Below are 21,680 nucleotides of genomic sequence, written 5' to 3'. Positions count from 1 at the left end.
TCAAGTAATTTGGTAGCCCCATTTGCTTTCACTTCAATTACTGCACCCACCTCCAGAGGTGGGAACTTGCCCAACACGTTCAAAATCATAACCTTGGCCGGATCATATTTATCCTTGAAAATTTTCATATTTTATAAGAACAATTTATGGATATTGAAGTGACAAATATGTTTTCAGCTTGCACAAGCAAGGATATGTATGAGAATATTAAAAAATAATTTAAAATTAAATTTAATAAATTTTAATTATAAAAATATTAAAATAAAAAATAATTTTTTCAAATTATTTTTTTAATAACATATAAAATGATATTTTTATTAAAAAAAATTAATTTCGAACCTCTAAACACAATGCTAAACAAGCACGTAATAAATTTAGTGGGGTTGAAATACGAAGTAAATTTTATTGTACCTATTTGATACAAAACCACTTAAAATACTAGAATTTCATTTCATCTTATTAGAGATTTCAAATTTTACTTTAATTAAATTTCCTTCAAGAGTAGAATTTAATATAATCATACTTTTTATTCAAATATGAGTCTATTATATGTTATATAATGAGTTCAAACCTTCACGGTCAGATATGAAATCTAGTTTGCTAAATAGGAAAGCTTCTTACTCATTGCCAATGCCAACCACAAAAAAATTCAACTGCTTGACACATGGATGAGTTGGAATTAAGAATTGATTAGGTTACTTACCAGAATAAATTATGACTTAATTAGGTCACTTACCTATAATAAATTAAGATGTGGTTGAAGCCACATCAGCTCTCTCAACTTTCTAATACTAAACTATTCAAGTTTGGAGAGGACTTTGCTCCTTATATTGCAATTACAGTCCCCTATGTGAATGCTTCCATCTCAAACAAGCCCAATAGGATTAATTACATAATAATGCTTTTAAAAGCAACAATTTATCATTTTAATATGAAATTAATAATCAATTATTATAGATAAAAATTTAAATAATATTTTTATAGTAATATGATGTTTGTAATTAATTTATAATTCAACCTGAATTGATTCAATAATTAAAAGTATATCACTTACCTGATAGACTAAGTTTAATTTTTAAAAAACATAATTTATATTCAACTAAACAAATTGAGTCGATTTAAGTTTTTGAAGAAGGTAAAATTTTTACCATTTACTTCATAAAAAATAATTTATTTTCTAAAATAAATTCATTTTTTAATAAATAAAACTAAAATCTTGATTAATTATAAGTGTTGATCATGGTTTTGTGTAATATGCACAAATGTTTAAAATTAATTTTATTACTAAAGTAAAAAAAGAGAAAAACTTAGAATTAGATATTTGATGTTGTAAGTTATTGTTTAATTAAAAAATTTCAATATAAATTTTCTTTTTAAAGTAAGAACAGGCTTAATCAAAGTGTATTGCAAGTGTCAATTATTGATTTGGATAGTCACAACCCACTCCTGTAATTCTAGCAATTCTCTTCCTGGTCCTTTCTATTGCTGAGTAGAATTAAAACGCATGCTTCTGGTACAGTTCCTGTGAAAACGCCAGTCTAGCTTTTGCGGCAGAGTCGTACATGTCCTCTTCCGGCAGAGACTGCTAATTTTATTTGCCTTTTTTTTGTTTAGCATACATTATTTTTGGGTAATCGTTACCCAATACCACTCAACTTTATATACTTTCGTAAAAGTCGTCAAATTTTAAATTTTTTTATAAAATTTATAAAATTTTAATTTAATTTTATAAAAATTATAATAATTTAAAATTAAAAATTTTTAAATTAATTTATTATCATATTACTTATTTTATGAATAAAATTACTTAATTAATGATTACAAATGTGAAGAAAAAAAAAAAGAGAAAATAAAGAAGTTTAATAGTTAAGAGAGAGCTAAATACATTTTATGTATATTAATTTTTTTAATAAATTAATAAAATAAAATAAAATAATTTATTTGTAAAATATTGATAAACCAATCAATTAATCTGAAAATTTTTAATTTTCGTGACTTATGAAATTAAATTGATATCTAGTAAATTCTATAAAAAAAATAAAATTTAGTAACTTTTTTAATAATACTCAAATGATCATATATAATATTTACCTATTTTCAAGATCACATTATTTTCGCAAATAATTTTTTTCACATTATTTTAATAATTAATCCAGAACAATACAATATTTATTTTATTAATTTCTTATCTTATCATATTAAAAGCAATTACTATTTATTTCGTTTAATTTTATGAAATAAAAATATCTATTATCAGTAAAAAGAAAATGAATATTTTTAACATTAGAGGGGAAAAAAAAAAAAAAAAGCAATATACACAAAAATACGTCTCTTAAATCTGATAATCAAAATTCACTTTTATATGAGCTCCATAGATCGAAGTCATCATCATCTTCATCATACTTCAGAGGATCTCCATCCTGATCTTCAACTGTTCCATCCTCATCTTGCTCATCAGATTTTGCCACTTCTTCCTGCCAGTAACAATGCAAATGGATAGGTAAATGTGATTTTTTTTTTCCCCTTTTTTTTAGTGAAAAAAAGAAAATTCAAATGTAGCATATGAACCCTGGAATCTCTTATCTCCCCAATGGCAATTTCCCTGTTGCAAATTAGATTGCTAATAGCATTTCATGACGCATAGCATTGGTCAAATGCTGTTACTTGTATGTCTCTCACTTAAATGAGAAGCAATTGCATCATGGCAATTTCCCTGTTGCAAATTAGATTGCTAATAGCATTTCATGACGCATAGCATTGGTCAAATGCTGTTACTTGTATGTCTCTCACTTAAATGAGAAGCAATTGCATCTCCATATTAACAGTTGGAGCAGATTAAAAGATCAAGACCAAAAGTTAAAAGGACTAGATCATTTTAGAACAGTTAATTCAATTTCTTCCAACATTTTTCCCGAGTGATTTTAGTACTCCATATGAAGAAATATAATAGTAAATAGCATATATATCATCTCTTAGGAATACAAGGGAAAGAACAAGATGCTTACATTAGTTTCAGGATTCAACTCTGCCTCCTCATCTGTCAAACTGACTGAGTTACCTCTGTTAGACTCTTGCTCCGCCTGAGCAGCAACTTGTTGCAGCTGCTCAATCACTTTTTCATAATACGAATGATCTGCAAAAGAAAATCAGGTCACAACACCAAAACTTTCAACACCCCACATCTCACAGCAATCAAGTTGAATATAACTTAAATTTTACAATAACTTGCTGCAAAAGAAAGTCCAACATAAGCCACATGCTGTCATACATTAGTGCATGTTCTTTTCCCACCTTTTGCTATATGTGCGGACGCACTGGTGAGATTGTAGGTTTACACAATTCATGCATACTGAAAAGGACAACACTTTCTGGAAATCTAATTCTAATATCAAGTCACATCAATGAAACTACAAAAATTATTTTGAGGCACACTAATAAAAAAAACACGTCCAGGGCCTGTCACGCGTCAACAACCACCTTTGATGACAAGCCAAAACAAAAATCCAAAATTCTGCATTCACTTCTCACTTAACTAAAACCTCAACTAATGCTGGAAAATAAGGCGAACTACCTGTACATTGATCCAAGCTAAAGCTGAACGTGTTAATCTTTGAAAAATATAGAAATAATTATGTTCAACTAAACTTTGATCATAAATTAGAAAGGGGGCAAGTGAACACTGGTTTCACCTTTAGCACGACTATTCAGAGCTTCAGAAAGCCTTAATGGATGTTGACGCTCCTCCTTCTTAAATTTCAACTTTATTTGATGACGTGTTCGTCCAGGGAAAAGTTGTTGTATCATTGATAGATCAGTCCCAAATTGCCGAATTCCCTAAAATCACAAAATGATGCATGTATCAATTCAAATTTTAGACAAGCAGTAGACACTCCAGTAAAGCATTGAATTATATGAAAAGGCAAAATATACACAGATCAATAACCCTTCAACACTTAGATATACCAATTTCCTTTATTATTCTAAGAGAAAATAGATAACACATTCAGTAAATTACTTTTTTTCTTTTAACTGATGTCATCCACAATCTAAAATTTATACAATATCAGCAAAAATGAAAATATTCAAAATTTATATCTTTTCTCCGACATTCTTTCTCGAATGCTCCAACTTTATCTCACCAGCAGGGTTTCTATTGCCAACTAAATCTCTGCTTTATGTATTCAACCAAGTTATATGTGATATATAGAAAGGGTTGAAAAATGAAAACCCACCCTAACCGTAAGTCCTACCAAATGGCAAACACACAATATTCAGTTCAATCAACTTTGCCACAAGCAGACATAAGGATATGCAATATCCTCGAATCAATTAAAAAGCATTGGCATTCAAAGGTAGTGGAACTCTTGAGTTAACTCTAGATGTTTGAAGGTGACAGCAACTAATTAGAGGGGGCGTTAAATAAGCAAAATTATAAATGCAATTAGATTATTATATATGCTCACAATAACAAAAGAACAAAAAATTATTTACAAACCACTTAAATTCAATAACCCTTGAAATTAGTTGTGTACTAGCTGCATTCAGGGAACATAGACGCTTGAAGAATATCCATTTTCGGGTCCCAAAGCCCCTTTGGTATGTACAGCTTAGAAGCGATTCTAATCATGGGGGATTTTTTTTAATATTGAATTTCTCCTATTCCTAGCAGTACAAGGAAACTCTAGCTTTTCTATAACTAGTTGCTTGTATCTTTATCCTTCACAGCAAAAAACACAGTTGGCTCTCTATGGACATAGTAACATCACTTAACCACATAAAATTCCTTCTATAGTGCTTTTCTCCCTTACTGTGATCATTATTCTAATTGGAAAGGCTTTAACAAACTGCTCATATCTATCCATAGCTATGTACTGTGCATCTCTTTAAGGCCACAATAATTAATAATCAATTTCATAAGTTCAACTCTAGAAATGGGTACATATCCTTTTCTTTACCGTACAACCTTGTTGTGAACTATGAGTATTATCAATACAGAAGAGTAGAAAATGATCTGAAAGTTCTCTAAATATTTAGAACCACAAGTTGTGAAAATTTTCCTGGTTGACTGGAAGGGGAAAAAAAGAAGGTATAGATAGGGGTGAGCAGAAATTGGTTAGAACCAAAAAACCGAACCGAAATTCAGTTTTTAAGTTGGTTCTCTTATCATACTTATAAAAGTTCAATTTTCAGTTTGGTTCAGTTATTTCTGCCAAACACTGGGGTAAAAAAACTTACTGATTATATATATTATGGGCCTTTCTCCAACCTAACCCAAAGACTCCAAAAACCAGCTCCATTTCAAGTTGCAACCCCACTTCTGTAATCAAATACAACGCCCAGCAAGGCCAGCCCACACCTACTTTCATATAAAAGCCACACTAACCCTAACTTCTTCTCCTTCCTCTGCTTGCCTCAAAGTCTCAGCCCCCTCTCCCATGACACCAGCAACCTCAACTCCTGCCCTCCCCTTCCCATAACTCTTCTTCTTCTTCTTCTTCTTCTTCTTCTTGCTGTTTGGAAATTCATCATCCATTGCCATCCAGTCACTCCAGTTTCTATCCCCTCCTCTCGCAACCTCAACTCCTTGCCTCCTTGCCGTTTCCAAATCCATCATCCAGTTGACTTCTTCTCTAGATCCTTCACCTTCTTGCTTCTTAGATTGCTTCATTCAGTTGATTTGCATCTTTGATTGCTCCACCTTGCATGCAATTGATTTGCTTTTTTACAATTGGAATCGCATGCTAGAGCCAGAGGCACATAATTGACTTGCAGAAGGAGCACCAATTTGCAGATCGCGGCTCACAGAGAGAGTCGTGTTGCTGCCATCCACCAATGGAGATGGTGGTGTTGTTGCTCACAGCTCTCTCTCAACTCTTGGCGATTCTTTCTTCTCCGCATACCAAATTTCCATTGTTGTCTGTGTTATCTCCTTTGGCTTCTTTTGATCCAAGTATTTTTTGGAATCTCAAATTTGTATTTGATGAAATTTCATTAATTCTATGCCCACTGTAAGAATTTTTTGGTTGCCTTTGCTTGATTGGGGTTATTAAATTGCTAAAAATTTTGAGTTTGCTTGAAATTTGGGATTTCAGAGAGAATGGAAGCATGCAGATGGGAGGAAGAACAGATCCAAGAAAATGGGTTCAGTCCAGTTGGCCTCTTTAAATCGGTTCAGTTCAATTCTTCAAAATATATAATTCAGTAATTTGGTTTTCCCAGTTTAATTTGACCGATTACACACCCTTAGGTATAGAGACAGCTGAACAAAACCACTTGGCCAGTGTAACAGTGCACCACCATCTCCCATGCACCACACCTGTGCTTTCAATTTATATGCATCTGTAGATGGATACCTCACACCCTTGGTTTGCAATTATATATCATAGCACAAAAAATAACTTTCCAGTTTATTTGGTCTCTTTAGTACTCAACACTACAAGCAATGCTAGAGATCTGCCCAACCAACATCATAGATTAACTAAAACTATCTAGTACAAAATGTGAAACAAATACATCTATTCGCTTTCTTTTCAGTAAAATCTTGATCATAAATGGTATAGAAAATAAATTTAATAAATCAAAGCAGAATTAGGGCCATGGTACCTCATAGAACAACTCTGTGTCTTGTTTTGACCATCTTGCAGTTGGTGTTTTATCCATGAAGGAATGGTAATTGAATAAGAAGTTTGATTGATCATCAACGCAGCCTCCGTATTGCTCTGAAATACCAATATCCTCTTCATTATGAGAATCCTTCCCATGGAAAGAATTGGTAGTGCTGCATGGCAACCAAAATATAAATTGATTGGACATATAAAACACAGAAATGACAGCAAATAAGGACCATTCATAAGCAAGCAAGCACTATATTTTTCTGCACTATATTTTTCTGCACTAAAGGCCCATTTGTGGACCAGACCAGTTTGATTAGTTTCTCCAAAATGCTTTTTGCCTTTTTTTTTTTTTTTTGTTTCTTTTAACCTTCTGCTGCTGGGCAGCCACAGTTCCAGGAAAGCTCCAAAATAAGCTTTCCCAAAACCATGGTTGGGGCCCCATGGGGCAGATGTCAAAAGCAGCCCACTCACTGCCCCTAACAGGACTTAAATTAAGAAATTTCGGAATGTAACCAGCAGCAATGGCATATAACAGTATTGTCTGATATTCTGAATTCTTCAAATTCCACAGATCAACTTCGATAAAAATAAAAATAAAAAATAAAAAAAAGAGTTACTGGTGATTCGTTAAAAGAATTTCAAAACCAGCCCAAGTTTTATATTTCCCATCTACACATCACATGCAATCACACAGAAAACATCAAATCACAAATCTGATTTAAAATTAGACCAAAACATACATATACATATCCATATACACACACACATTATATTCTAGAGTTCAATTAAAAGAGGCATGCTTTATCATTTATTAGGTAGAACATCTTTTTATTTTAGTTTTCATCACTTTATCTACAGTAATTTTGCACCCGCAATTGACATAGCAGAAAGGATTTTCTTTTGTTGGTGAATGGGACAAGAATAATATGCTGTTGACCTGTTGTTTACAACCCATTACTAACTGAATTGTTAAGAATGAAACTGACACTTGCAAAACATGAATCTGTATTTAGATCTGAAAGCTCTATATGGCCTATATAACCTAATATCCTCAACATTGCATTCATACACAGTAGAAAGGATTTTCTTTCCCTACTCCCTCCTTTTCTTTTGTTGGTGAATGGGACAAGAAAAATATGCTGTTGACCTGTTGTTTACAACCCATTACCAACTGAATTGCTCAGAATGAAACTGACACTTGCAAAACATGAATCTGTATTTAGATCTGAAAGCTCTATATGGTCTTCCTCTGATGCCACTAGCCATCCAGAAGAGTTCATAAATTATTGAGTAATAAAGGATATACATCAGAATTAACGTGTCATGTTAGTGTGTATACAGCCAAAGAAACTGTGGATTTCATTTATACCCAAAATAGTGCATGTATATATGTTAATTCACATATGCAACAATTGCTAGCTCAAGAACATAAAACTCAGCTATATATGCCTCTTGTTATTAAATTCCTACCTTTTATTGGTTGAGGCATTCTTTGAAGCTTTTGCCTCTTTAGTCTGCAAGAAAGAAGGAACAAAGGTCAAGTGGAGACAACTTGAGTGAATAGTCCACGAACATAAAATGGATAAGTCTATTAAAAATGCTATTATAAACCAAATCGCAGCAACTTCAAAAAAAATATCATCACAAAAGCTAGGAAACAGAGTACATACAGCTAAACTCTCCTTGTGCCCTGCAAGCAAAATAATATCTTTGAAAGGCATCTTCTGAAAATCAATTTCATCTTCTGGTATGCTAAGTAAACCTTTTACTGCATAAAAGAACGAAATTAAGTAACATAAAGATAAGAATCCATAATCTTTCAAGTTAATTAATGTATAATATTGAAACTTACATCTGTTTTTACGAAGAGTGGAATGAGAAAACTTCTTGCGTGGCTGTTGATTTGACTGTTCTGGTGGACCATTGTCCCTCTTACGTCTTCTAACAGGTTTTTTTTCCTGTTCAGCTGCAGTTTTCTTTGACTTTTTTGAAGCTCTTTTATTGATAGATGTATTTTCCACTCTATCTTCATTATCATTATCTTCATCCACTCTATAATCATAATCATTATCTCCTTCATCCGCTATAGAATTACTAGGAGGTTCAGAAGGGAAGCCATCACTATCAAGGGCTTCATCCTCCGGCGCATCAAGTTGCGAAGCAGCAATCCTTTTTCTCAACTGCCTTCCTGATTTGCCACTTTCATTCATCTCACCAACTAAGGAAGATTGTTTCGAATTCTGAGAAAGCTTTGATACTGAAGAAGACTTTATTTTTCCATTCTTGGAACTCTACGAAGAAAACTAAATGAAGTTAAGACCAGATCAACACAGCTTAGAAGAGCATTTTATTTACTTGAAATGTTACCTCCCTTGCAGGCACTCCAGGAATATCTTCTTGGTGCAAGATATTTTGGTCACCGGAGCAAGAAGCTTCTGCAATTATTCTTTCTTCATTCATTGGAAACTCGGATGTAGTAGGATCCGGGGAAATAAAATTGCTAAAGCTCATGGATGAATAATCAAGAACATCCTCTGATGGAAAGTTAGGAAGTGAGCCCTCATCAATGTACACATTTTCAGAAGGATCAAACTGAGCATTTGGTGGAGGCACAATAGACTCCACTGCATCTGGAAGGATGCTAGTACTAGGTTTATCTTTGCCATTTTGTACCATGGGTTTTGGCTGGATTTCTCTGGTACAATGTTCTAAAATGACAAGGACTTAGTACAAAGCAACAAAAAAAAGGTAAAAAAGAAGAAAGAAAGAACAACACAAAACAATGTCTGTACAACACAGGCAGCTAGTTTTGAACATACCCAATGCAACGGCAGACTCAGACAAATTGTCAAAACTTTTCAAGTTAGCGAACGATCCTTGTTCCTGAAACTAACCAAGTGATGACCAAATCAAACTAAATACTCTCAAACAAGAACTGGAATTAAGAGAAGCACAGATCCTTACCTCTGACTTCGGCTTTCCATTATCAGTCTGAAGAGCAGTTCCATTACAAGTTACTGCATTTAGGATTGCCTGACTGCATGCACCGAGTGCTGAAGAATTAACAGAATTTTGAGCCAGAAATCTAGAATGTCCCTCTGTTTCCTCCTCATTTGAAGTAGCAAGTGGAATTTCTGGAGGTAAAAAAATTTCTCTCCATCGTTATTCAAGACTCAAATGAGATGGTTAAAGAAGTTACAGGAACTTTTCACAACTCACCTGTCCTGCTTGGGGAATGGGTAACAAAATCATGAATATATTCCAACTCTGAAAATATGTCTGCATTCTGAAATTATAGGATTTGTCAAAATATTGTGAAAAACACTAGCATAAGAAACAGAAAAACAGTTTTCTTACCTCTCCCATTGATTTTCCCAACCCAGAATGTGAATCTCTGTCAACAACACCTAAATGCAGAGCATCATCAGAGGCAACTAAATGGGAATAATTTGCTAAACCTGAACTTCTGTCAACATTGGATAATACAACTCCAGAATTTGTGCAGTGATCAGTTCTCGAGACCTCTTTGTTTTCCATGCTCTCCAGGGTAGTTAAAGATGAATAAACTGAATCCATCAATCTACCATCTCCAACATTAATAAATTTAGAAGACTGCAGGTTATTTGAGACAGTGGACACTACTCTAGCCGGCCCTTCCACTGTAGCACCAGAAACAGCAAAAGCAACAGCCTCAGATGTTCCCTTCCTCAGCCGGGTCTTTCCCCTAGGTTGAAATTTGCCACCAGCCCTCACTGCAACAGAAACTAACATCAACAACTAATCTCCTTGAAGCATAAAGCCAGCTAAAATAACAGAAGCCAATAATTGCAGAGTGTTAATTACCATTGCTTATAGCAGGTGGGAGAACAATATCATCAAATGGGTCCAAATCAAGCCCTATTGAATTGACCTACAACCAACATAATTTTCCCTGTAAATATTCCATAAATCTTGTAAATGTAATATGAAATTAAATAGAAACAGAAAATCAAACATTCTCCAAAGTCAGAAGGCTTTTGAACATGGCTGTTGGACTTCACCTCTGCAAGCTGAGCATCATTGGAGCTCATATCCTCTTTGGGCACATGTTCTCTTGATGAGGGGTTGAATACTGCAATGGACTGAAAATTTGAAGCATCAGGAAGCTTCAAAGTTATTGAGGCAATAGTTTCCCTTGTAATTTGAGGGTTTTCCTCTGCATAAAACAATTGTTGTCACTATGTCTCATTAAGAAAGGATAAAATTTCATACACAATATGACAGTAGTAAATGTTACAACTTACCTGCACTTAGAGTAGTATCAGGAACAATGCCAGCAAAAGTGTCCAAATCAAGCCCAGAAGAACCTGCCTAAAATGACTAGAATTTTCATTGTGGTAATTAAACTTGTCATTTGCGCTAGAATGGTATAAGGAAGGGCAGATGTAAAAATTTACCTCGGTTATGAAGTTAGAATCTCCATTCTTGTTGCCATTAGTCACTACAACCTCTGAAGGCAGACAATCTGGAGAAGCTAGATCCTCTCTTCTTTCAACAGTTTCGGTTGAAGAGTTCACTGGTTGACATGTCAGGTTATTGTCATGGTTTTCCAAGTGTTCTTTGCTCCCAAGTGACCTTGACGATGAAACCAAAGAAGAACCAACTAGGTTTGTCAATCTATCATCCACAGGATCAACAGACACAGCAGGTTTTATTGTGTCCAATGTAGTTGGGAACGATGAAACAGAACTTTCCTTGGCAATGCTTGGGGGCACAGAAGGAAGTGATGTGGATGTCACCTTCCTTGCTCGTGGCTTGGCCCTTGGTTGAAACTTCCCACCAGCCCTGGCCGCTAACAAATTTAATGTCAAGTAAACCCACACCTTTCAGCAAATGTAAGCCAAAAATAGAGCAACAATACGATGATTTCCAGGAATCACTTACCATGGGCAAAATCTGGTTCCGAAAATATACCGTCAAAAGGGTCCAAATCAGAATCCATCAAATCAACTAGTACCAATATATCTAAATCGTGGAGAAGCTCAAAAAACCCAACACACCACCAATCTTCCAGCAAGCTACCAAAAAAAAAAAAAGAAGTTGATTGAGCTAAATGCAAGTGTTATCTTTGCACTGCCAGGCATAGGCTGTCTGCCTCAAGAAACAAACTTTCTTATTCCTATTGTACTTCAAATTAAGGCCCATTTGTTTGAAGCAAAATAAACCCTTTCAAAAGTTGTGTTCAACACAACATGTATGATAAATCACTTCAAAGACAATGACAATAAAAACTAATGACTAGTTGAAAATCTTATAACTCCTCTTCAAGTATCTTTGTGTAGGTGATAGTTCCTTATGCCAATGATTTATTTCTTGAAAAACAATGCAATTGAACATATTTAAACGTCTAATTCTATCTCTAATTGTATATACACAAACAAAATCAAGTCCAGATGCTAAATAAAATCCTATTTACGCATATACAACATAAATGACGTGGGGAAAATATTATTAAAAAATTCATAATTTTTGAATATTGATGCAAAATGGGTCTCAAGCAGAGATACCCAACTAGTTTGGGATTATAAACTATTATTATTACATGCTAATGAATTATGCAACAGCTCTATCATGGCCGGAAAACATTATATTCTATCGAAACCTAAAATAAATAAATATTGGATTTTGAATGCGACTATACGATATTGACCGATATACTACCTCTGCGTCGTCTCTCACGCCAGAACAGAATCAGAATGGTGTGTAAAGGCCGTTATGCACCTGTTGTAATAGTTGAACCGGCCGACAAGAGAAGGAGGAGGAGAAACAACAACGGTCTACAGAGGAGAAAGCAAAAGGAGGAGGAGAAGAAGAGAGAGTACCCGGATAGAGAATCCTTGAGCTTGAGCGGAGAATGGGTGAAGAAGAGATTAAGAGAGGAGAATTTTTAAGGTTATAATTTTTCCTATATATATGTGGGCTGGGGTATTGTTTTAAAAGGATCTAATCAAAGAGAATAATATTTAAAAAAAGAGTCACACATGAAGGGCCTTTTAAGCCCATAGAAATGGGCCAAGTTCAAATCAAATTAAATAGCCCGCTTAAACTTTTAAATTTATGAAAATAATTTAATAGTCTAAAATTTAATAAAATTAAATAAAAATGGCCATTTAAATTATTAAAAAATTTATAATCTTTTGAACCACATTAAAAAAATAAATTTAATTTAAAATTTTTAATAATTAAATTTATAAATAAATTATATTAATTTATAATCTATTATACATACAACAATTACACTGACTATACATGCTCTCATTTTGTTAAATGAGGAGTCATTTGATATTTTTTGAATTTTATATCTATAATGTTATCAATTTTAATCCTATGAATTAATTTTTGAACACTGTACTAAGTTATTCTCATCAAAAAAGTGTTTGATTTGATTTATAAGTCGATCAAATTTACTTATAAGTTAAAAATCATAACTAGTTTAGTAATTAAATTTGACATATAAGGTAAAAAAAACTATTAAAATAAGTAATAAGTGAAATATGACTTATTTATTTATTTTAAAATTATATTTTAACTTAGTAAGAGATTATATTATCCTAATAATTTTTTAAAATATCATTATTATCCTAGTTTTAATAACCATAACTTTAATAATATATTATTTTTTATCATTTTGATAAATTAAGTTAATTTTTATCACTTTTTAATTAAATAATTAAATTATTTAAAAATTAATTTTGAATAATTTTATTAAATAATGAATTATTTATTTTTAAATTAATTTATAAATTAAAAATATATATTTTAAATTAAAAATTAAAAGTAAATAATTAAGCCAAAAGCCCTCCAAATCCTTTGGTTCCAAGTTTCTCAAAACAATAGTAGTTTTCTTCCCCTTGCACTTGCACTTGGTGTATGATTTAATTTGGTAGGGTCCTGCCCAGAAAGTTAAAGCACTTCTTTCCTTCAAGTTGACCATTACAAAATGCAAATGTATATGGACCTAAAAGGGCATTAAAAAAAAAAAGAAAAAAAGAAAAAGGGTCTTTGTAAAAAATTTTGATTCAAAATCTTTGTTTGACCCTACCTGTCAATAAAGGAGAGCAAGGATTCTTTGGTATAAAAAAAAAAAGGAAATTTATTATTTAATATTTATATATTAATAAAATTAATTATTTAGTCTTTTTATTTTAAAACACACACTATTTTAGTTTGTTTGATTGTTCAATCTCTTTGTTAATTTTTTTAATAGTCAATAGATTTAAATGTCACTCAAAGTATTATTTTGTTCATTTATTTTACTAAAATTAATTAATTAATCTCTATATTTTAAAAAATATATTTTTTATTCTCTATAATTTAGATTAGTTAACTCTTCAGTCCCTCTAATTATTTTTTTTAATGCAAACCCTTATTTCTCTTTTATCCTTTTTTTTTCCCTCTCTTTTCATCTTTCTTTTCTTTTACATGCACACTCTTGTCTCCCTCATTCTCTAATTGATAAAAAATAGTAAGGTTACAAGTTCCCCTACATCTACAAGTAATTAATGTAATAATTTAAAAAAATTATTTTTCAATAGAAAAAACACAAAAATAATACTTAAGAAATTAAATAAAAATATTTGAATAATAAAAAAATAAAATTCAAATTTAATCTTTATATAATAAAATTTTTATTTTCATACAAGAATATATTTTTTAAAATAGTGCTTTTCAAGAAATATTGATTAATTAATTAATTTTATTAAAATAAAAAATTAAATAATAATTTAACTAATAGTTAAATTTATTAACTAATAAAAAATTTTAATAAAAATACTAAAAATAGTATTTTTTTTTAAATATAAGATTACATAGCTGATTTTATTAAGATAAAAAAGATTAAATGATAATTTTTCAAAAAAAAAAAAATAGTATATCAAGTGGCTGCTGGCTGCTACTGGTGCTGCTGGCTGCTGCTTGCTCCAATTTCCACAGATACTTTGCTTCAACAAGAAGGAAATTTCCTTTTTGGAAGAAGAATCACATTTTATTTATTTAATACAGTTGTACTTGTCCACAGAATAGAAAGACAACTCTATATTGGCGACAAGGATAATGGTATTCTGACTATGAGACATCACATTCCAGTGGGGTTTATGATTTGCAATCTTGCCTAGCTTTAAAATTCAGTTTGAAAAAGAAACACTGTGGGCTAGTAAAATCACTTGTAAATTTACTGCTCTGGCTGCTAATCTTGATTCTCTTCATAGAATATTTAATGGATTCCTTGCTGCCAAAGAATTTTTATAATGTTAAAATAATAAAATAATATTTTTAAATTTATTTTTAAAAGAATAATTTTATCTTGAAAACCAATAAATTAGACTAACTCTTAAGATTTAGCAATTAAATGTTTTAAGCAGTGGCAGGTTGAGAGATTCAGATTCATTTTCTCCTTTTCTTTTTTGTGTAATAAAAAAATAATTATATATCTAAGTAATTTTAAATTTATTTTAATGTAAAAAATAAAATAAATTATATAAATATTTTAATCTTTATGTAAATTATTTTCTTTTAAAATTAAACTCAATAATTTGATTAATAATATAAAATTTAAAGACAACCTTTTCCACCTAATAATAATAAAGTGTCTATTTAATATTAAATTTAAAAGCCTATTATAATTAAAATTTATTATTTTAAATTTAATTTTAATTTTAATTTTTTTTAATATTTTATAAGTAATATATTTAAAAAAATATTTTCCCACAGCAGCCATACCAAAAATATCTATGCAGTAGTTGACATTACATCAAAGGGTAAAAAACAAAAGGATAAGAGTGAAGTAAGGGAAATCCTTAAAAATGGGTTGGTGTTGTTAAATCTGAATGATTAGGACAACCCTTGACCCAATATTATCACATTCTGTAAGCAGCCACTAAACCCATTCTCCCATTTTTCTTCCAAGGCACAGCCTCTTATTCAACTGGGCTATTATTACTATCTTATGAGAAGATGATTGATATAACCTTTTTTTGTCCAATTTAAATGAAATTTTAATTTAAAATAACAAAATAAATTTTCTTGCATAAATTTTTTAGAACTAATTCAAAATTGAAGTGTATAACTAAAAGATTTTTAAATACTTTTAATTTATATTTAAATAAATTAAATTGTTGATTAATTTTTTTACACTTTAATTATTGAATTGAATGAGTGGGGTAAATAAAAATAGGTATGAGGTAAGAGTAATATTAAGAGAGTATTTGGGTTAATTTATAAAAATTAACTTGAGTTTATAAGTGTTTAAAATTTTAAGTAACTATGTATTTAATTAAAGTGCTTATAAGTGACTGATAAATAGTTAACGTGTTTAATAAAAAAAATTTATAAATATATTTATTATTAAAATAACTAAAAATGATATTAAAATGATATTGAAAATAAAATTTTAAAAATTAAATGAGAATAATATAATAAAATAATTAATTAAATTAGTTTATAAGTGTAAAATTTATAAATATTAAAATAAAAAAAATTAATTATTTTTTAATTTATAAATTTAAAAATTATTACAAATAAATAAGTCATTTTTATAGAACTTAATTAGGCTTAAACTAACTATTGTTAAAAATTTAAACTAACAAATTAATTAATTGATCCTTAATCTTTATAAACTCATGAGACTCTTAACAATCTCCAATTATAAATTAGTCTATTAAAATTTTCAACTAGTGAAATATATTAATTATTTAATTATTATCATTATAATTCATAAATATAATACGGATGATTTAAAAGAGTTTATCATAAAAATGAAAAGAATTGAGTGAAGAGAAGTAAAGAATTAAATATAAATTTTTAAAAATTTAAATTTTTTAATATTTTTCAGTTATATAAAATAAATTTTAATTTTAAAATAAAAAAATATGAAAATATATCTTAATAAAAATATTTATAAATATCTTTGACATAATTTCTATCATGGATATGGGAAAATAGTTAGAAAAATGGGGTACGTTTTTGAGATCTAGAAGCATTTTCTGTAATTAAAAAAAAAAAAAAGTTTTAAAGCACAGCCCAAATTGCAGAAGAACAGTAGGGCACCACCCACCACTGTCAGAACTGCAACTATTGATGGATGCCGTAAAACCCATGACCATTATGGAGAATTCAGAGCTCGCATTCCAAGGTTAATGATATAAAAAAAAAAACAGGGGATACCACTGCCACCACCTACATCCCTAGATTTGCATTTTTCTAAGTGACTCACGTCACGACTCCTCCACCACGGTTCTTCTCTATGACTCTTTTCTGGAACACTTTTCTTTTCTTTTTTGGTGATGAAACTAAGGCCACATTTGGGGATGTGTGATCATGCTGGCTTGCACCGTACACAGATCACCTGCTTTCAGCAAAGCAACCCGTCTCTTGATGATGTTACCATTTTTTTTAGAAAATGTTTAATTTCATTCTTATAATTATCAAGAAAGACTAATTTAAAAATTTTAATTTTAATTTAATTTAATTTAAATATTAAAATTTATATATTAAAATTTTTTAATTAAATGAAAAATTAAATGTTTAATTTTTATTTTAATATTAAATTTTTTATATTTATTTAAAATTTTATTATATTTTATTTAATAATAATTTTTAAAATAATATTTAATATTTTAATTAAAATTAATTTTTTTTATTTATATTATTGGTGATATAGTATTAATTTGATAATATAATATTTATATTAATATTTAAAAATTAAAAAAATAATTTATAAAAAAATTTTCTTATTTTTTAGAGGTTAAAATTTTTTTATTATTATTATATTTAATTATTAATTTAATAATTATTTTTATTAAATATTTTTATTTTAATAATTATTAAAATAATTAATATTTATTAAAATAAAAAAATAAATAAATTGACATCATCTCATTTCAGTGATCTCAATCATAAGAAAATATATTGAAGAAAAGTTAAAAAAGAAATAAAGGAAGAAAGATGATTTTATAAAGAGCAAGCAAAGCAAAATGGCTAGGATCAGCAGTATATGTAATCTTCAACTTTACTCCACAGTGAGATCTTCAGATGAATTTAACAACCCACCACCATCTTTGATGTAACAAGAAATTGTTGGTTCCCAGCTGGATCTGGACAGTTGTGCAGTCCTCTTCCCCCCCTCTCTCTCTCTCTCTCTCTCTCTATCTGTATCTCTCTCCCACCTCACATGTCCCCATCAGCTTTTTCCAAGAACTTTTTCTCAGAGGGGTTTTTTTTTTCCCCTTTATTTTCTCCTTTTCTTAGCTTAGATTTTTTTTTCTTGCATGTTTTTGAAATAATTTTTTACCATCAACTTACTGGTCTAGTGGGTCTCTTTTTGCCTATAAATCCCACAGCTTCCATGCTCTAAGCCCTCTTCCCCTTTTCTTTCCTCCCCTCAGCAAAATTTGGCATCTTTCTGTGCTATTTTTTCTTTCTTCAAGATATTTTTCTCAAAACTCTTGCTTGATTTGAACTGAAGCCGTCACCTTCCATTTATTTTTCTTTAATCTTGATCTTGGATTTCAATTTCCTGATCCAAAATCAAGTGTCCGCTTCTTTATCTTTCATATAAGTTCTTGATTTCACTCTGTTGATTTCTTGCCTTCCAATCTCAAAAAGTTGCCAAATCTGGGTTGGTGTTTTTGAGACTGGTTTTAAGCATAAATCTGCAGATTTTGCATATCTTTCTTCTGTGGGTTTTTAAAGTTTGTCCTGATGCTAAATATTTTGTTCTTGATTTTTGAGATTCATGTCTCCAATTCTCAGTGAAATCTTCCTTTCTGGGTTTATGATCAATTCCACCTATAGGCGCAGGACCCATCTTGTTCAATCGTTCTCAGTTGTTTTCCTCTACTGGTTATACTACGTTTCATGATTTTGGCTCCAAATCAGAAATTTAGACTATAAATTTATATATTTATCTTTACTATTACTACTATTATCTGCATTTTTCTGAGTTTGTTTCTGTTTTGGGTCCTGCTATAACTCTCTCTTGATTGCTCTTATTTTGTTTAAAAAAAAAAAAAAATTGTGCACTTGTTTTGTTGGCGTTTTCATGGCTTCCTCCAGTGGAACATCTTCAGGGTCAAGTTTGATGCAGAACTCAGGTTCTGAAGAGGCATTGATGGATCAAAGGAAGAGGAAGAGGATGATCTCAAATCGAGAATCAGCAAGGAGGTCTCGGATGAGAAAGCAAAAGCATTTGGATGATCTAATGGCACAAGTGGCTCAGCTGAGTAAGGAGAACCACCAGCTTATCACAAGCATCAATATCACCACTCAGCAGTACCTGAACGTAGAGGCTGATAACTCTATACTCAATGCTCAAATTGGTGAGCTTAGCCACAGATTGCAGTCTTTGAATGAAATCATTTCCTTCCTGAGTGCAAATAATGGTCTTTATGGAGATTCAAGCACTTTCAATGAGCCAGCTGATAGCTTCTTCAACCCACTGAACATGCCATATCTGAATCAGCCTATAATGGCCTCTGCAGATATTTTTCAATACTAGCTAAGACCCATCTCCAGATTATTGCGACTGCTGTGGATGAATGGAAAAGAGAGAGAGAGAGAGAGAGTGAGAAGAGAGAGAAAATCTGCCCTTGTAGCTTTTAAAGCTTAAGAAACGTTACTGGATAGTGGTTAAAAATTAAGTAATAATAATAATAAGGGATATGTAGAAGAACCAAGGATGTGATTAGTGGTCTGTAAATGTGGTTTGCTATAGTATTATCATGGTTCAAGGGCAGTTGATGATGTTGTAGTTTTCTGCTGTTATCAATTAATGTAATGCTTTATTTTACTCTCAGCTTTTGCTTTTCAGCTGATTCAACTACTGTGAATGCTCTCTATTACTTGGGTCAAGTCTCTAGTAGATGAATGCCTTAGAATAAATGGCGATGATTCCTACTTTTGTATGGACTTGAAACAGGGTTATTATGCTCAGATTTGTGTATTTCTAACTTCTCTCATGTTCATGTTAATAAAGGAAGAAAATCAAATTACAACAACTGAATTCAATATTATAATCAGCACATAAGTTGCATAAAAAACAAATGCAGCAGTCGTTTCTTGTGGGTGGCTCGTATGTTTTATTTGTATGCTTTTGACTAATTAGATAGCAATAGGGAACTATGGGTAGGCTGTTGGCTGCCAAAATTAAAATGTTTGTGTGTGGATTTCTAAGCTATCTCAAAATTTAATTACACCTGTACTTGTTGGGTAAATTTAATTTAATTTATTTTAACGTTTTGTTTAATTTAATTTAAACTTTCAATTTAAATTCAATTTAATCTAAAAATTAGAGAAATTAATAAATTCAACTTATTAATTTCCAGGCTTAAATTAATAAATTAAGAAATTTTATTTCAAAATTAAGAGTTAAACTTCTTAATTTTTTATTTAGATTCAAAAATTAAAAATTTTAGTTTATAAATTTTAATTTTTAGGCTAAATTAAACTTAAATTCAAACTTTTAAATTAATTTAGATAAAAAATTAAAAATATGTTAAATTAAAATTTTTCAATAAATATGGGTACTAAATTAAACATTTTGTTGTAATTTAATCAATTAAGATAAGCTAGGATTTACTTTTGGGTCAAGCTTTCTAAAGTTTCAAAGAGCATTATCAATTATGGTTTCTTCATCAACTAGACAATTAGACAAGTGGGTATTGATGATATGATATTTGTCTGAACCAATCTTATTAAACTCTAATTATTTTTACTGGGATTGCATAATTTTGTGGCCAACATAAGATGATGGTGTTGTATGTTCGTCATAGTTAGAATGATGTCTCATTGAGAAAATAAGGGTATCTAATCCTATCACACACTATTATTTGCCACCACTCATTTGCAATTCCATTCAAGGACAAGAAACAAATGGGATTTGGCCAATGCCCAAACATCTTCTTGTCCATGGCTGGGAATTGCAATTTTGGGTTGGGAAACACAAACATCTAAGGCTATATTTTATCTCAAAGGTGAAACTAGTTTTTTCTTTTTTTCTTTTTTTAAAGGTAGAATTCCATTGAAATTAGAGAAAATTACATGAGATACAATGTATAAACATTAAGCTATTCTATATGTGTGTTCTATTTATCGATTAAAAAAAAAGGCACCTACGTGAAAACAAGAGAAAACTGAGTGTCTCAGTCTGGCTGTGGGTGAGATCCACTAGTAAGTCGAGTGTGTCAAGAGATTGGTCCTTCGGGATCTCACATCGGATGTAGAGTGTGCATGTGTGTAGATTATATAAGAATAATGATTTTATTAAAATTATCATGATTTTAACAATGATCTATTTCTATCACTAACATGTGTGCAATGCTTATATTCTATCTATCAATAAAAAATAAAAAAAAAACTAAAGCTAGAAAGAATACTATTAGATCTTGACTAGCACTGATGAATTGTAATTCCAATCTACTGTCGGAAAGACTTTCTCTTACTTTATAAACTTTATATCTACTCTTTAAGAGAATCACAAGCTTACCCATAGAGTAGCTAAGAAATTTACAAAGATATTTTTTAATATTAAATTAATTTATCAATCAATTCATTAATTTATTTAAATTTAAAGTTTAATATTTTTAATAAAAAATTTCAAAAAAAAAAAAGAATTCAACTAAATCTACCCATCACCAATTTAATTTTTAATTTAATTAATTGAATTAAATTTTAAAATTAATCCAATTTTAAATTAAATGAGGGTATGGCCACATAGAAAAAAAATGCAAAAATCAACTTCTTAAGGTTGATTAAATATGAAAGCGTGGTGGAAGAGTGAAGAGTAATGGAATAAAGAGTTGAAAAAAAAAAAAAAAAGACACATGAATTCATAAAGGTTATGTTGTGGAAGTGTCCACGTAGTTGTGGAACAAATCTCACGTGCAGGGAACAACAGTATCAGAACAAGTACCTAAGCCACATGATGCTCAAAATTAAAGCTATGGTTTTATATATTAGCTTTTTTTTTCCTAGATCCCCACCTCCTATAATAATAAATAATAAAGATTATTTTGTGTCATTCAACTTCTATTT

At 30.4% G+C, this 21,680-nt stretch overlaps 2 protein-coding genes across 4 annotated transcripts; one reads left to right on the top strand and one right to left on the bottom strand.

The window, feature by feature from the left end:
- Nucleotides 1-2,198: 2,198 nt before the first annotated feature.
- On the bottom strand, nucleotides 2,199-12,538 carry LOC110649928 (uncharacterized). Of its 3 annotated transcripts, none has more exons than XM_058147179.1 (18): nucleotides 12,315-12,538; nucleotides 11,538-11,671; nucleotides 11,051-11,445; nucleotides 10,898-10,964; nucleotides 10,655-10,809; nucleotides 10,458-10,524; nucleotides 9,972-10,366; nucleotides 9,834-9,900; nucleotides 9,579-9,748; nucleotides 9,434-9,497; nucleotides 8,982-9,322; nucleotides 8,467-8,905; nucleotides 8,285-8,382; nucleotides 8,085-8,128; nucleotides 6,604-6,778; nucleotides 3,690-3,834; nucleotides 3,006-3,133; nucleotides 2,199-2,474 (listed from the first exon to the last, which is right to left on the bottom strand). In XM_058147179.1, the coding sequence occupies exons 2-18, from the start codon at nucleotides 11,593-11,595 to the stop codon at nucleotides 2,346-2,348; spliced, it is 2,937 nt and encodes a 978-aa protein (XP_058003162.1). In that variant the 5' UTR covers nucleotides 11,596-11,671; nucleotides 12,315-12,538; the 3' UTR covers nucleotides 2,199-2,345. The 3 variants fall into 3 exon arrangements, with proteins under 3 accessions (XP_058003162.1, XP_058003160.1, XP_058003166.1); XM_058147177.1 differs by having other exon boundaries at nucleotides 9,434-9,503; nucleotides 12,315-12,537; XM_058147183.1 differs by having other exon boundaries at nucleotides 2,251-2,602; nucleotides 9,434-9,503.
- Nucleotides 12,539-17,672: 5,134 nt separating this feature from the next.
- LOC110649929 (bZIP transcription factor 11) lies at nucleotides 17,673-19,443 on the top strand. Its single transcript, XM_021804681.2, has one exon. It carries the CDS (start codon nucleotides 18,691-18,693, stop codon nucleotides 19,144-19,146), a length of 456 nt encoding a protein of 151 aa, XP_021660373.1. The 5' UTR covers nucleotides 17,673-18,690; the 3' UTR covers nucleotides 19,147-19,443.
- The last annotated feature ends 2,237 nt before the right edge of the window (nucleotides 19,444-21,680 follow it).

The sequence above is a fragment of the Hevea brasiliensis genome, chromosome 1, assembly GCF_030052815.1.
Source record: "Hevea brasiliensis isolate MT/VB/25A 57/8 chromosome 1, ASM3005281v1, whole genome shotgun sequence".
NCBI classification, from domain to species: Eukaryota; Viridiplantae; Streptophyta; class Magnoliopsida; order Malpighiales; family Euphorbiaceae; genus Hevea; species Hevea brasiliensis.
The sequence above is the reverse complement of the archived record's forward strand: the minus strand, read 5'-3'. Positions and strand labels throughout refer to the sequence as shown.

Coding starts and splice junctions, on each gene's coding strand:
- LOC110649928 (XM_058147177.1), bottom strand. CDS start 11,595: ATGGATTCTGATTTGGACCCTTTTGACGGTATATTTTCGGAACCAGAT. Junction 6,779..8,084: donor AATGCCTCAACCAATAAAAG/GTAGGAATTTAA, acceptor GTTGCCATGCAG/CACTACCAATTCTTTCCATG. Junction 3,835..6,603: donor ACACAGAGTTGTTCTATGAG/GTACCATGGCCC, acceptor TTGTGATTTTAG/GGAATTCGGCAATTTGGGAC.
- LOC110649929 (XM_021804681.2), top strand. CDS start 18,691: ATGGCTTCCTCCAGTGGAACATCTTCAGGGTCAAGTTTGATGCAGAAC.